Raw genomic sequence first — 14,999 nt, 5'->3', positions numbered from 1 at the left:
ACATACCGCAGCCTCCCAAAATACACATACGCACTCACCACACACATGCATGTAGCACGCACGGGAGGCCGTCCTTAAATGACCTTAGATGTTAATAGGACGTTAAACTAAATAAATCAAGCCAAAATTTTCACATTCCTTTTTGTATCCCATTCAATTGCAGATGTTACATGCTCACGCTGTTGTGCACTCATAAGATGAGTGGCCTTCTCCTTTGCTTGATGTGTCTTTATAGATTTGTCTTTTTGTTAAGGTGTTGCTAAATATACCGGTGACTAAAGAGAGATAAATTCCTTACAGACATTTAAGATGTGTGTATGTGGTTTGCAAATAGTTCTATCGGGAATGTTCTGGAAGAGAGATTTGTTTACAAAAGTTTATTGATAAGCGGTTGTTTGCAAGAATTGTGTTAAAGAACTCAGGAAAGGAGAATGCACTTGGAAGAAATGGAACTGTGAGCTATTGGATGTATATAACTGTTGTAAGATAAGATAAGTAATTAACAGTCTTAATTTATACAACTATACAGTAACGCTGTGACATTTAAGGTATCAAGTGAAAAAATCAACACAATTCTGTGAGCAGTGATTTATTTAAAGAAAAACAACGACTGGCTAACAAGATAGATACATTAGATAATGCTAGAAAGAAAACTAAGGAAAGTCCCTATGCGGGGTTATGTTAGATCATTTGAAGTGTTTGACAGAGAAGTTATTTAAAGATATCTTTTGGTAATAACTGATGGTAAACATTCGAATATTTTCAATTACAAAGACACTTTGGTAAAGGATTATTAACATTTTTTTCTTTTCTTTTATGACCAGAAAAACATTTCAATGCAGTAAACATGTTTACCATAAGAATTCATAATAGTAGTTTAAACCATGCCGTTAGTATGAACAATATGTAGCAGTCGGCTAACTGTTCGGCACTCCTAAACCCGACAAACATTGGTGGAAAGAAGCCAGAACTGGCGTAAAAAGGATAATAGCGAAAATCAACATTTTGTCTGCACTGTTGATACTGTAGTCAAATCTAAATACAGAATTGGGACTCAGCACCACTGAACACTAGAGGGAAACTCTAACCACGCTGATCAGTTACCTGTCCACCAGCGATCGGTCAAGTCCAATTCACTCCAGTTCAGTCACTCTTCTTTCCTATTCAACAATTCTTCGATGCAGAAGACATGCGAGACATTATTTTGTCTTTCACGACCATTCAGGTAGGAGCCAAACGTAACCTTAATTCGCCTCAAAATGTAGAAAACTAGCATTCTATATTGTACATAAACCGAGGAAAAGTTACTGCTTGTTTTGCCTGAATTGAAGTTGTTTGCTCGATTATCAAATATGATTTTCCATTCATTCGATTCTCTATTCGTAATGGATTGAACATAAATGTCAGTTAAAATACTCACTAAAATGTCTGAGCATCTAGCATTTGGAAACTGGGCATAGCTCCCATCTAACAAAGATATCTGTGGTGAAGCACCAAGGCATTCCAACATCAGGAGTTATCCGGCAGTAATTGTGGAAGTCACTTCTATCGACAAAGAAGATATGAGCATGAGGGGTCTGCTGATCCCATCGTTGGCATGTTCTTCCGGTTTTCGTACATGTCACGCTACCATCATATTCAGTGGTTGTGTAACAGTCCTTAGCTGGAAATAAGATAGATTAAGTAAGATACAGAGAATAAAGAATTGACTTTCAATGAATAAACAAAAGTGTATATTTTGTATCATTTATATAACTATGGACATATGTTAAATATGATTAACGAGCGCAACAGAAGATATTGAAAAGCTTGATACATGCAAAGATTATTTGCGTTACGGCATAATACTTGTTGGTTTTAGGGTTACATTTTTTAGAAACTCGAATGAACAAAAGGCACATAAGATTGTCATAGTAGATCAAAATAGAGTTACACTGTATTACATAAATGATTATTCCTTATACGACTTGTGAGTGATGCAAAGGGCGTTAAGTGTTGATAGTAAGGCGGTGATTACAGGAGATTGGGCTAAGAACATATCTAAAGATGCCAAAGTTTAATCGCCATATCATTCAATTAATGCGATACTTTTCGTGTGGTTTCAAACAATGTTGAATTACCATAGGTGTTGGCCTGGGGAGCTTTTTAACTTCGAGATTAATCACTGATATATTGCATTGTGCTATCAAAGTTCCTTGGCTATACATTAAACCCAAATTGATCGACGATTCACTTGTCTAAATCACCAATTACGTAACTAAATAACTTAACACGTAGATTCTCACTTAACAGATAAAAAATAACATCATATGTTTATGAAATAGAAAAGTCAAAAGTCAAAAATGATCCAATTTTGTGAATAAATGACATTTTGATTGGCTTCATATTCAGTCCATTCAGAATTATTTAGCGTATGGGGAGCTTTATCACTTAACCAAATTAATTGTATTAGGGACTTTTGATGAAATATAAAATATAAAATATTACCTGACCGGTAGTGAGTAAACAAAACTTGCATCAATATATCCCATATACCCCAATAACATTGTTCTTCAGCCAGTACCTTTTCGGTTTTTACGTAATAAGTGTACATGCTGCCCCATTGAATGATTGTAAAAGGCGACTTAATGTGGGATCTTATCTTTTCTTAACAACTTCCTAATGTCTCCCTTGACTGTGCCTCACTGTTAGCCTTTAGTTGAGCGTTCGCCGCTGTGAGCAAGGCTTTGGGTTCTGTCCCTTGACCGACACATATCAGAGTCTTGAAAAAATGGTAGTCGCTACTCGCTTAGCATTTTGGGAGCGGGGTGACTGGTTCCCTGTTGTCAGTATCAAAATCAAACCAATAACTAATAGATTTTATGTCCTTGGTTTGAAATGTTATATTAGAAAGCTTCTATCCTATTTATAAAATCGCGTCAGACGGAGTCTTTTATCACCTAATACAGTATCGTACTCACAATGAGAGATAGGGGTGTAGGTTGTGTAGTTGTCTTTTGGGGAGACATTACAACCAAGAAATCAGCTGGAAGCATGACCTCCCTAGTACAATCGGATGCTTGATGCTTCAAAAGCAGATGGCTATAACTTTAGTGGGTATTAAGAAGGCATTGGCATGTGTGTAAAGTTTTTCAAGAATTATCAGCAATGAAAGCCGCAGTCTGCTTTGGTGTTGACGATGGTACGTGGCGGAACATTCCATTATAATTCATAGAGGTCCTAGGATCTATTTATAGCCAGTCTTCCCCACACCAATACACACTATGGAGAGTTTCTATAAAAACTCGACCATTTCGTCGCAGCGCAGGAAACATCTACTTATATTTCATATCGAGCTTTGGTGTCCTTGGTCCTCACGTGTTTCTCATATCATTTTATAGGGAAGATTTTAACCCTAACGCTGACAGTGGCACTAATGGAAGAGAAATGTTGACTTCCAAGCTACCTTTCAGATAACGGAAAATCATCAATGAACTTTTGGAGATACCACATATGCTATCAAAAGAGATTCTCTTTCTTTCCTCTGCGTCCCTTCACTCAGAATGATGCATATTGTAAATTTAATTTCGGTTAGACAAGAATACAGTTTCACATTGTACACTCCAAAAAGCGAGGATGCACTGCTGTGGTGAAAACAGACATATCCTGGAAACTGTTCAACTCCTTTTAACATGCCAGCTTCTAGTATATCGAAAACATTTCATTGCGTAGTAAATGAAATAGACATTAGTATTGTCCCATTTATCCTTGGATGTGAACATCTTACAAGGAAAATTCTGGCGGATAACACAATGTTCTCCAGAGCATTTTTGGCGAGCGTGCGACTGTCATACTTGACGGTATATATAGAGGATATCTAACAGTGTTTTCAGTAATACCAAATATATTTCACGAGTGGGGCTAATATTTTGATATTTTTCACGAGTGCGCAGCATGAGTGAAAAATATCAAAATATTAGCCACACGAGTGAAATATATTTGGTATTACTGAAGACACTGTTAGATATTCTGTTTATTACATTTTTTATCAACGAAAAACCCTACCCCGTATGCTAACTAGGCCTACAGCGATAATTTGTAAACGAAAAATGTAGTTCCCCCTGTCCAGGTGCTGAGATATATGTCGGGCTTTCTGATTGATCAATTATTTTGGTATTTTCTAATCATTAATTTGATTGGTCAAATCAACAAAAGTGATATTTTTCACTAGTGATCAATTTGATTTTTTTCACTAGTGAAAAATATCACTTTTATAGAATGAATAATTTTTGATATTTCACTGGTAAGAATGTAATAAATATCGTTATCTTCATAATAACATGAAACAGAAAAGTTGATAACAAGCCTCAGAGAATCTACTACTGTGGCCTGAAGAAGTAGAAATATGTGAAGTTCGTGAGCAAAGCACTACCTGATTGTTACATTCTAGACACAGTAGGTATTTTCTTTGAATCGGCAATGATGAAAAGATTACAAAAGCTATCGCAGATATTCTCACTTGGATAAGAAAATACAATTTCGCTTTTGATCGAGGGTTTTGGGGTGTTTTGCAAAATTTGAAATAATTTTGTTTGCTAACAAAGATGCCTTCTTATCTAATTCCTGTATGGACTCAACATGACGACCTACATGATACCATTAATAGATCTCTAACTAAATTAATTGGGTAGTAGAATCATATCACGGACGCTTCGAGCAATGGCTGTTCTTCAAATGCAACTTGCCTTTTAACTATTTCATTGATGTCACCAAGGCACTCGTCAGAATGGTAACAGCCTGTCTGAATGGAATCCAAGTGTCCATAGATGTTACAACACCACAGCGAAACGCAAAGGAAAGGACGCTGGCAACAAGCGCGCCTTTTTGTTCACAACAGTACACCCTTGGCGAACGTGTGCGCCAGCTCTTACCAGTTACTATGTGTCAAACCGTGGATAATTATCACTTTCCAAAGTTAGACATTGTATAACTTCGGACAATCACCCTTGACGCAAACTGTATCAAAATCCCAGGCAGCTTGCTAAATCAATGAGCGCCTAAGTGATAATGGTAAATACGATATATGGATACATCGGCACTCGCTAGTTACTGTACGGTGTCAGATATGCTCAAGGCACAAGAGCAGTGTAAAGTACAAAGTTTGGATCAAGCATGACAATTCCGACACCTTTAATCCCATAAAGGATTTTTATTGTCTGTGTCCTACTGGTCAGAGAATCATTGCTCATGTATCCAGATTCGTTTAATATTAAGGATATGACTTGCATTTGGAGTAGCCATTTACATTCAAACGTTACATGTTTAAGACAAACCTCTAGTAATATTGATTTCGCTACCAACCGCACTCTTCCAGGTATGGTTGACCTGCACAATTAGGACTACAATGTAGACTACCACTTACATGGCAAATCAGATTCTAGGACGACGAGCCATATTGGATTCCAGATAAGGTGGTTTAATGTGTAAACCAACATAAATCTACCATGTAGCGTTCTTGTAAAAAAAATGGTTCAGCAGCTATAAGAACCATTGATATTTGTGGTTTTCGTAGAACATTTTGAAAGTGGAAATTTCATTTCAATGGGTTATTAGTGGTGGTGGCAGTCCCTGTATACTAATAAAACAAAGTACACACATATTATCCCAGTTCGCTTCACTTTATTTCAATGCAAAACAGATTTCCCCCTGTGCTAGTTCTTTTTCTTTCAAAATTGCATAGCAATATTGCCAATCAGTTTCAATGGATTTACACAAAACTCCTAAATACTATTGTTTGGAAAAATATTTGATACAATTTGAAGATGCTTCGATAATAATTACAAATGGACTATAATAGGAAATTTTGCTTAATGTAAAAAGAGCATGTTCTTACTCAAAATCCATATTTTTTATCTCCTCTTTCTAATAGATTCAAAAACGTAACTTTTTGCTTTGCATATTTAATATCTAACATATGATTATCAGTTTATTCATGTTAAGTTTAGTTTTTTAATTTTTTTTCACAATAAATGATGCTCTTTTCTTGGGCATGTACATGCTTGGACTTGTAAACATGTGACTACAAAGGCTACCAATAGCACAGACAAGATATCTATTTGCTACTTAACTTAAACGCCAACTTCGAAGGAAAATCACTCAGAGACAAATTGATGTTTGATGTGTTTACGAGAAGACGCAGACAGATGATGGTTCCAACACATACGATAACACCCCTTAGATTATAGCAAAACGGTTCATTTCTCGCGGATTACTTGTATACAAATAATATATACACAAAACAAGATGTACACTGGTATATTGAATAGAAAACAAACACCTGGATACCTGAACAGGAGATATTAGCGCCGGGCGTCCACTCTTCTACTCCTATACAACGTGTGGATGGACAGTGGTCAGCGGGCTCCTGATCATCGAGACTGGGACAGGTGTAGACTGCCCTGAAAAGGTCTCCCTCGTAGTGACGTGTGATACCATGCGGGACAGGTAGAGGAGGCGGGATCCCACATCCATTCGGTATACCTGTATCAGAATATATAATCTCAGCGGACCTTAGCCATTCCATTATTCATTACATTTGTAGGGATTTATATACTGTAAACGTACTTATTTTAGCGCAATCAAATTTTAGCTCATTTGCAGATTTTAGCCAGTTAGCGCAATGATGAATTAGCGCATCCACAGAACTTTCTATAGAAATAAAACGTACAAAAAGTAATTAGCGCAATCATAATTTAGCGCAAGGCTTCCAGCGCGAAAAGCGCTAAAATAAAATTATCGCTAAAATATGTACGTTTACAGTATATATATATAATTTGTTAAGGTCACCTGAAGTAAATTGTCAATGACCAATCACAAACACTGTCCTCCGTGATCCGTTGTCAGTCAGTAAATTATTTACATTTTCGACTTCTCATAAACATCTGAACCATTCTAAATGAGATTTTCTTTCAAAGGTCAATTACAATTGTGGTTAAAACCAATCGGTCTGTAGAACAAAAAGGTGTTAAATTGATTGAAATTTCACAAATCTTCTTTTCAAGTCTCAGATATCCTTAACGTGCGGCTTCCTCGCCATTCCCTGACCCTGAAGGGGGGACAAATATAGTTTATATAGGGAGATCACATTTTACCAACAGTAGCTATATTGCCATGGGATGTAATTTAACTTGGTTGGGATGTTAATTTGATTGTAGGCACATATTGGGCTGATTGGCAAAATGACTTAAATCTCAAAAATCGTGTTCCTCTTTTGCCTTGCATGGATAGCTTTGATAAATGATGTTTGCTGTCCAAAAAATGACGTGGGAATTTTCGGGTATCCATATGATTTAATTATATCACTCTCAACTGAATATCAATATTCAAACGAAGTTATAAATCAAAGTATATAAAAACGAAATAAAAATGTAGGTCTGCATGAAGACTTTGGCGACATCCGCCATACAAACATAGGTCACGGCGACATCCGCCATACAAATATAGGTCACGGCGACATCCGCCATTCAAATATAGGTCACGGCGACATCCGCCATACAAATATAGGTCACGGCGACATCCGCCATACAAATATAGGTCAAATTCGTGTTCATTCACACTCTCGAATGAGAGATGAAATAAAGTAAACGAAAGAATAGAAAGAAAAATTAAGAGAAAAAAGGAATGACAAAGATAAACGTATACAAAGGGAATAACATATAAATACTTAAGCATGCATGTCAATGTGGAACGTACCGGTGAGGACAGGAGTGATATATCTGGTATGACTTTATACTGAGTGGTAAATTACACAACAATAGAATACTATGTCGAGACCCAGTTATTTTTTAATTTCCCAAAAAAAATCCATTTAGTGGAATCATAATATCGAAAGGATTTCACCGCGGAAACCGCTTAATCAATATTTCCGCTAAAATAGTTATTTTCAGTATTCCTTATCACAATACACATTTGTTAGTCTTGATCACTACAAGTGTACATTAAGGGCGACTGATAGCGCGTGTTGAAGCCAAGTACCGGATTGTAGTTGTCTTCAGGGCGAATGTTTTGTAAAATAAAGTAGTGTAGCAATGGAGAGTATAGGCCACTAAAATAGTCTGAGGTAGGGAGTCAGCTTAGAGAGCGAGACGTCACTAGATCGCATGCTAAAACGTTCGAATTACCACTGTTCATCTTACCTGGTAAAACTTTGTTGTACTATATAAGTCATATAAATTGAAGACAACGCATGAAATTATGTTCGTGGCAAAACTGTTGCATCATTACATGTCACGTGAGCATAGATGTTCCTTTTACATACCTGAAGCGCATGTCAGCCCAGGCGCACTCCATTTTTTTGTTTTAGGGTCACAATATGAATGTCTTTCCCCGCGATTATAGCCAACTCCAGGTGGACAATGGTAAGTAGCGACAGGGAGTCCATCGGTCCTATCAATTGTGATCGTGTTGGCTCCATATGGTGGTGGTGATCCAGTACAAAACTCTGTAAGGTCAAGCAGTATCGTATACTGACTGATAATGACTATACCAGTTTTACCGTCAAAACAGGTCATGCAAAGGTTATTCAAGTCGACACCACCTCCCCCGTGTTCGAGATGCATGCGTGCGGTGAGTGTGTGTGTGTTTTGGGAGGCTTTGGTGTATTCGTGTTTGTCTACATGTAATAGTGGAGAACTGGTGTCGAATTCATAGTGCTACCTCATGATCACATACTGCCGAAGACACCTAGCAGGACACTCCACCCAGTCACATCATACTGACAACCGGCGAACAAGTTGCCCCACTCCCAGAATGCTGAGAGTTAAGCAGGAGTTCAGCAAACACACGTTAATAGTATCGTTTGATATGAATTTACTTAGAGATACAGTATATACCGAATTAAATAATGAATTACTTATGTCTTTCATTCTCACAGGAAAAAGAAACTTGACATGAAATGAAAAAAAGAAGATATACCAAGTGTTTCAGTGGGGGACAGCAGATCTATATATGCCTGACCAGTGTTCTGGTGAAAAGGAAGACACTAAGATTCAGAGATATTTTTTGATTTTCGCAGATTTTGAAGATTTTTTCTCTGAGTATATAACATTTACTGAGTGAGATATACTCAAACATGTTGTAAAGCCAACAAACGTGTTAAATAAAAGAAAAAACGAAAGTAAGGTATACGTTATACATACCATACGCAACACAAACGTAACTTCCGGGTTTTTCAATACACTTTTGGTACGAAAGACAACTGTGGTCTCGACAGTCTCCACCATAGTCCTACAACATCCAATGTAATTAAAAAAGATTCATAATATTTAGCGTGCAAAATAATCGTCGATATCCGTTATTATATCATATCGGGGTATTTCGGTTGAAAACCCCCTCACCCCTTGCAATTAAACTCATACAACTTACTTAGTAAATCTACATTAAAAATTGTTACATTTAGTTTGTTTTTGGTTAGCGCCCTATTAACAGACAAGATCAATTATGGACGTGCATGGTTTGGAGGTGGGGGAAAGAAGAGGCCTACGGTCGGTATCTGGAAACTGCCCCACGTAGGTTTCGAACTCGCAAAACTGTTACATACGCATGCTAACTAAATAAGCTTCTATAAGTCTCTAAACGGTTGATACTATATATGTACCATTTAGGATATATAGAAAAGACAATCCTTGATTAGTCTGAGTGTGAATACTCAAGTGATCGTTGTACTTTACCCTATTAGAAGTTGTTATTTCCTTTGTGCCATTTCAAAGATTGCAGCTGAAGTCTTTCACCTATATTTTGACCTTGTTTCACAGAATGTTTACATTTTTAGTGATATGACTTACTACATGTATATAAATATATATAGTGCTATATTTCATATTCAAGGAACGGTAAAGTCTTAACGACAGCGACAAAGGGCCCTGAACGCCAACCCCGATGTAAACGGATGTGATTAAGGGATTTAAAAATGGTTAACATCGACTGTTTTGTTACGAATACAGCAGAATTAGTCACGTGACAAGTACGTGATTTTTATCAAAATAATAATGCATTGTGATATTAGTGTAAACAAAGCGACTTGTGTAAGACATATCTTGCAGCCCACTTTTCTATTCATTTCGAATTATAAAAGATGATTTATTTGTTGTATTTAGTCGCGTGTTACAATTTGATGTCAACGATATATCAATAGAATATTTTTGTCGAGAATGAATATCGCTTTCTTCTGTTAGCACTCGTAGTGTTTCTTCCTCAAGACGCGGGCATGCAAGTAGAATTGTACCTGTTGCAGAATATGGAATTTTATCCCTTTTCCTCTTTCTCAGAAGCTTCCTCCCTAATGTTTCAAAAGGCTTACGTTTGGTCTTTAGTTAATCGTTCGCCTCTATAAGGACGACCGTGGTTTCTGTCCCATAGTCGGGACAAACCAGAGTCTATGAAAATAGTAATTGTGGCTACTGCCTAGCGCTTAGCATTTTGGGAGTGGGTTGATTGATTCGCCCGTGTCAGTATAATGTGACCAGGTGAGGTGTCCTGCTGGATGTTTTCAGCAGTATTCTTCAGTAAGATAAAGTCGGCACGCGTTTCGCGCTATTACAAGGAGACAAACATGAACATACCGCAGCCACCAAAAGACACGTTTACCATATACTTGCATCTCGCATACAGGAAGGGTCGTCTTTAAATGACCCATGCTGTTGGCGTTAAACAATACAACAACAAAAAACCATTCTCCCTTGAGACACACGTAATGAAAAGACTTAATTTAATTATATATCTTTATATCATTACTACATCTGGTGATATTTCAAGATTTTTTTCATTTTAATGCCTTTCCTTTGCCTATTGGTTTTGTTACTTTCACGGTTCCCATTTTACCTAGATATGAACATGACGAGTGCCGTGGATGGCCAACATAGAATACTCATATATAATAACAATATCGTATTTCTAATTCAAAAGCAATAAAAAGAGGGCAAATTATCAAATTATGAACAAGCAATCTAGAAATCACAGGAATGTGTGAGCAGGTGTCCCGGAAGAGCAAGAAACCGACGCTCAACCTTCCGTTATACCTGGTCTCTAGTACGTTACAGAGATTTACGTGTGTATCTTTCTGTTTGTTTATATTTTTAACAGACATATGTCCAACTAAAGTAATTAATTAAATTACCATCACTTTCACATTACTTTTCCTGATAGATATTTTATTACAGGTATACCCTGCCATCTGTAAAAAGTGTGACTCTTTTCGGCTTGTTTTAATAACATCAGCGAATGAAAGAAATTTTTAACTTTGCACTTTCTGGGAGTTGATTTATATGTCATATGACCCTGGCTATTGCGAGACGTTCAACTCCCAAAAAAAACAAAAACAAAACAATAACGTCTTGTTTTCTGGTGTGAGCTCGTTGTTTATATGTTTGTTTTATAATAACGGTGTAATTGATGGTGGAGCCACAAAAAAACTATTTTTGGTACCACCTCGCCTCAAGTTCAAAATCCTGGAAACAATATATTTACACACTAGCTATAAGGTTAAGGAAACGAACAAAGTAAAAATGGCAAGAAAACGGGCGAAACTTTGTTGAAAGTGTAATAAGTGTATTTATAATAAATAAACATTATTTATATTCATTTATAAACAAGGTGTATAAACTTTTATTGCATTTTTACAGTGAAATATAGAAAATTATCAATCTAATAATATCTTGCAATGAAAATTTAAGTTGTGCAGTGAAAAAAAATTAAGTTTTTCGTTTATGACCAATCAGAGCGAACCTTTCTATTCACCTCATTGAAACTTGCAAATTTTTCCAATCGAAGCGAAGATAGATAAATAGGTTATTTTGCTGTTTTTTTATATTCAGACTAGGTTTTGACATGTTACTCACTTGACGTTAGCTAGTCATGCACATATTTCCGATAACAGCACCTAGCACCGTCAAGTTGGCGTGGCGTAACGCCACAAAGAGATGACGTCATGAATTATGTTACTGACTCCCGCACTTTTTGACATTATTAATTTTTCGGTGTTTTTAATTTGTTTTTAAGTTTTAGTTTATAAAATACAACAAAAAGAAAATTGAATAGATCCCAGTTTAGTATAACATAAACTTCACTCGTATGACAGAATATTTCGATATTTTTCACTCGTGCTTCGATATTCTGTCATACTCGTGAAATATATGTTACATGAATATTAAACGGAAAACAATTCAATATCCTCTATTAATCACTCTTGTTGGTCCTGTCAGAAGCACGGGGGGAGGAGTCTTAATGTGAGAGGAAACCGGTGTACCCGCGAAAACCCACGTGGCCGGGCAGGTGACCCCATACCTTTTCACGTCCGATCGGGAAATCGAACCCCGGCCGCCTAGGAGAAAGGCAAGTGCGTTACCACTGTGCCATCCAACCAACCAAGTTATTGTTCTTTAATGGTCTTATTAAATTACTCAAGGAACATAAATGTTCTTACCTTAGGGATGTCCACAGCATCAATGGTCATTCCAATCGACGATGACACAACACCGTTCGATGCCTCTCCAGAGTCTTCTAACAACAGCTCACACCTCAACAAGTTCGGATAGATATTCACAGATTTACATACTGGTAACGTTAGGCATTCTTTCATGCACAGTATTGGAGAAACCGTGTCCTTATCCCAGAGAATGTCGCCACTCGCCACAGAGTTTCTCTTCAGAAGTGCCTGGTCCATCATCAAACACGTCTCTGATGCTGCTTTCATAGAGGAACAAAGTAAAACAATATATATAGATGAGATGAGTGAACGCAACATATTTTTATTGTTCTAAAAATTAAATTCCGGGTCCGATTAAAGTTATTGATATATTTAGTAGAAGAATGTAAATCTTCTGTCAGGTTGCTAAGATATCCGTCCGCAAATAATTCTCCAGAAATATGTCGCAATTTATGAAACTCCATTCATGAATAAATTCTTCTGAAAACACCCGTCCGTGATAACTTTGTTCCCACCTTGTGATACTATCCGTCGAATTCCTTCACGATTAAGTCCACCGGAAACTTTCAATACAAAATAACATTGAAAGATTATGATCAATATTGCATTTATAGTAATAAAGGAAATATGTTATATCCTTCGTTTAAAAGTAAGTTTAAATAAACTCACTATCCATCTCAAAGCAGCACTACACCATTAACTGAATTTAAATTAATGTTAATTAATATGCCGTACGGTAGCTCATCACTGCCTGTCGCGTGGTTTCAGCTCGTATCACGTGGCTTTAAGCCGTAAATCCACCAAGGGCTTTGCTGACAGTCAGCTCGAGCGTGTCGTTTTTCAGGGTAGTAAAAGAAATCCAATTAAATCCTTTTCTGCATAGTAAGGTGATATAAAATTAATCGTCAGACAATTGATATTTATTTCAAATAGTATTCTATGTACGAACTCCTCAGTTCTTTAATTGTTTGGCAATTTTGGATAACATTTGAACACAGAGGCTTATATCAAATTAATTTACATTTCATACTTGGCATTAAATAACATCCACTAGATCCATGCTTTTTTCTAGATTTTCATCGAGAAGGATATCATGTCAATCAATTAGTCTTTTATTGGAGGTTCTTAACATAAATCCCAGGATGACAGGCGCTGTATCTGCCAGTCGGACTCAATGCTGACAAAAAAGAATCTGAAAGTGTCTTCTCACATACTTTAAACAATCAAATCAATAATGATATCGATTTCTCATTACATTTTAATGAGTGCTAGGTCGCGATGATAAATGACATATCAACCAAAAGTATCCAAATTAATAGGCACCTGGGGTTATTTTAATGGAAAATCCTACGTTTTGAATATATACATTTATAATAAGAGTTTGTCAGGTTTTGGATTTCTATGGTTCGGTGCCCATCTACCAATACATCATAATTATACATCGATTGTAAAAATAACACAGTATTGTTAATTCAGGTTATTCGCAAGAGAGACAAGCGGTTAAACTGCACCTGTAATTTTACTTGGAGGTTATATTTCAAAGAGAAGCAGCAAGCGTATCATGCACTGAGCCGTGTCTTTTCATTGCCGTACCTGTTTATAGAACGTTAAATCCAACCCCAACCCCGAACAGACAGACAGACAGACAAAACTTAGCTAACAAGTCTTTCTTCTCTTGATCAAAACATAATAAAAGATTTATATTAATGTAGGGCTTGGCTGTGCTTTACGCCAATATAATATTAATGTAAATCAATTACCATCTTTATGAAAAAGTGACTGTCATTTGGGAAATCGTGTCGGGTCTAATCGAATTCTGTATTTATAAACATAGTATTGTATCTAATCAAGCAACTTTAAAGTATGCATAACATATGGTTGTAGAGAGTAAAAAAACACACATTTTTTGCTGAAGCAGCTGTGTCTGTTTGAAACCACTTAATGATACATCAGGGTGAAATACCGTTTCCTTTACCTGGACAAGACTTGTCACCAACATGTGGCTGGACTTGGCCCTGTATGATACTGTAAATCACTTCTATTTCGCGTGGGATTTATTTTCGTGTTATTTGTTTAATGTCCTTTCAACAGCTTAGGTCATTTTAAGGAGGCCCCCGTGCATGTGACATGCATGCATGTGATGAGTGCGTATGTGTGTTTTGGGAGGCTGCGGTATGTTCATGTTAAGTCTCTTTGAGATAGAGAAGCAATCGCGAATTCAAGTCCTTCGCGATCATTTGTACGAGAATGATGGAGGCCAAGCTCTCGGTTACCGATATAGAAATCTTAGAGTCCATGACTCCAATAGCTCACTATTCGCGAATTTAAATTCATTTCTAGATAAGCAATCGTGAAGTCATAATTATACTCTTGAAAACTGAACTATTTACAGTTTATTTTCAGAGTAATTAGTTCATTTTGAAAGTAATTTGAAAATTGTCATGGGATTGTACAATTAAGAGACACGTAATTTATAAACATCTATCAAAATAACCTGAGTGTTAGAAACCGTAGCGACAAAAATGAACTAAACTTTATC

The 14,999-nt window shown here is 36.6% G+C and overlaps 1 protein-coding gene across 1 annotated transcript; it reads right to left on the bottom strand.

Moving 5' to 3' along the window:
* Positions 1-586: 586 nt before the first annotated feature.
* LOC117332092 (plasminogen-like) lies at positions 587-13,467 on the bottom strand. The gene is made up of 5 exons (XM_033890976.1): positions 12,458-13,467; positions 9,177-9,264; positions 8,297-8,479; positions 6,325-6,519; positions 587-1,663 (listed from the first exon to the last, which is right to left on the bottom strand). Exons 1-5 carry the CDS (start codon positions 12,776-12,778, stop codon positions 1,437-1,439), a joined length of 1,014 nt encoding a protein of 337 aa, XP_033746867.1. The 5' UTR covers positions 12,779-13,467; the 3' UTR covers positions 587-1,436.
* Between the last annotated feature and the right edge of the window lie 1,532 nt (positions 13,468-14,999).

Source organism: Pecten maximus, chromosome 8 (assembly GCF_902652985.1).
Source record: "Pecten maximus chromosome 8, xPecMax1.1, whole genome shotgun sequence".
NCBI classification, from domain to species: domain Eukaryota; kingdom Metazoa; phylum Mollusca; class Bivalvia; order Pectinida; family Pectinidae; genus Pecten; species Pecten maximus.
Note: the sequence above shows the minus strand (reverse complement) of the source record. Positions and strands in the feature narration are given on the sequence as shown.

Bases quoted from the DNA above. Each gene is read 5' to 3' on its own strand.
- LOC117332092 (XM_033890976.1), bottom strand. From the start codon at position 12,778: ATGTTGCGTTCACTCATCTCATCTATATATATTGTTTTACTTTGTTCC. The intron at 6,520-8,296 runs GTATGTAAAAGG...ATTCTGATACAG, and splicing joins TGGGCTGACATGCGCTTCAG to GTATACCGAATGGATGTGGG. The intron at 1,664-6,324 runs GTATCCAGGTGT...TCTTATTTCCAG, and splicing joins CGCTAATATCTCCTGTTCAG to CTAAGGACTGTTACACAACC.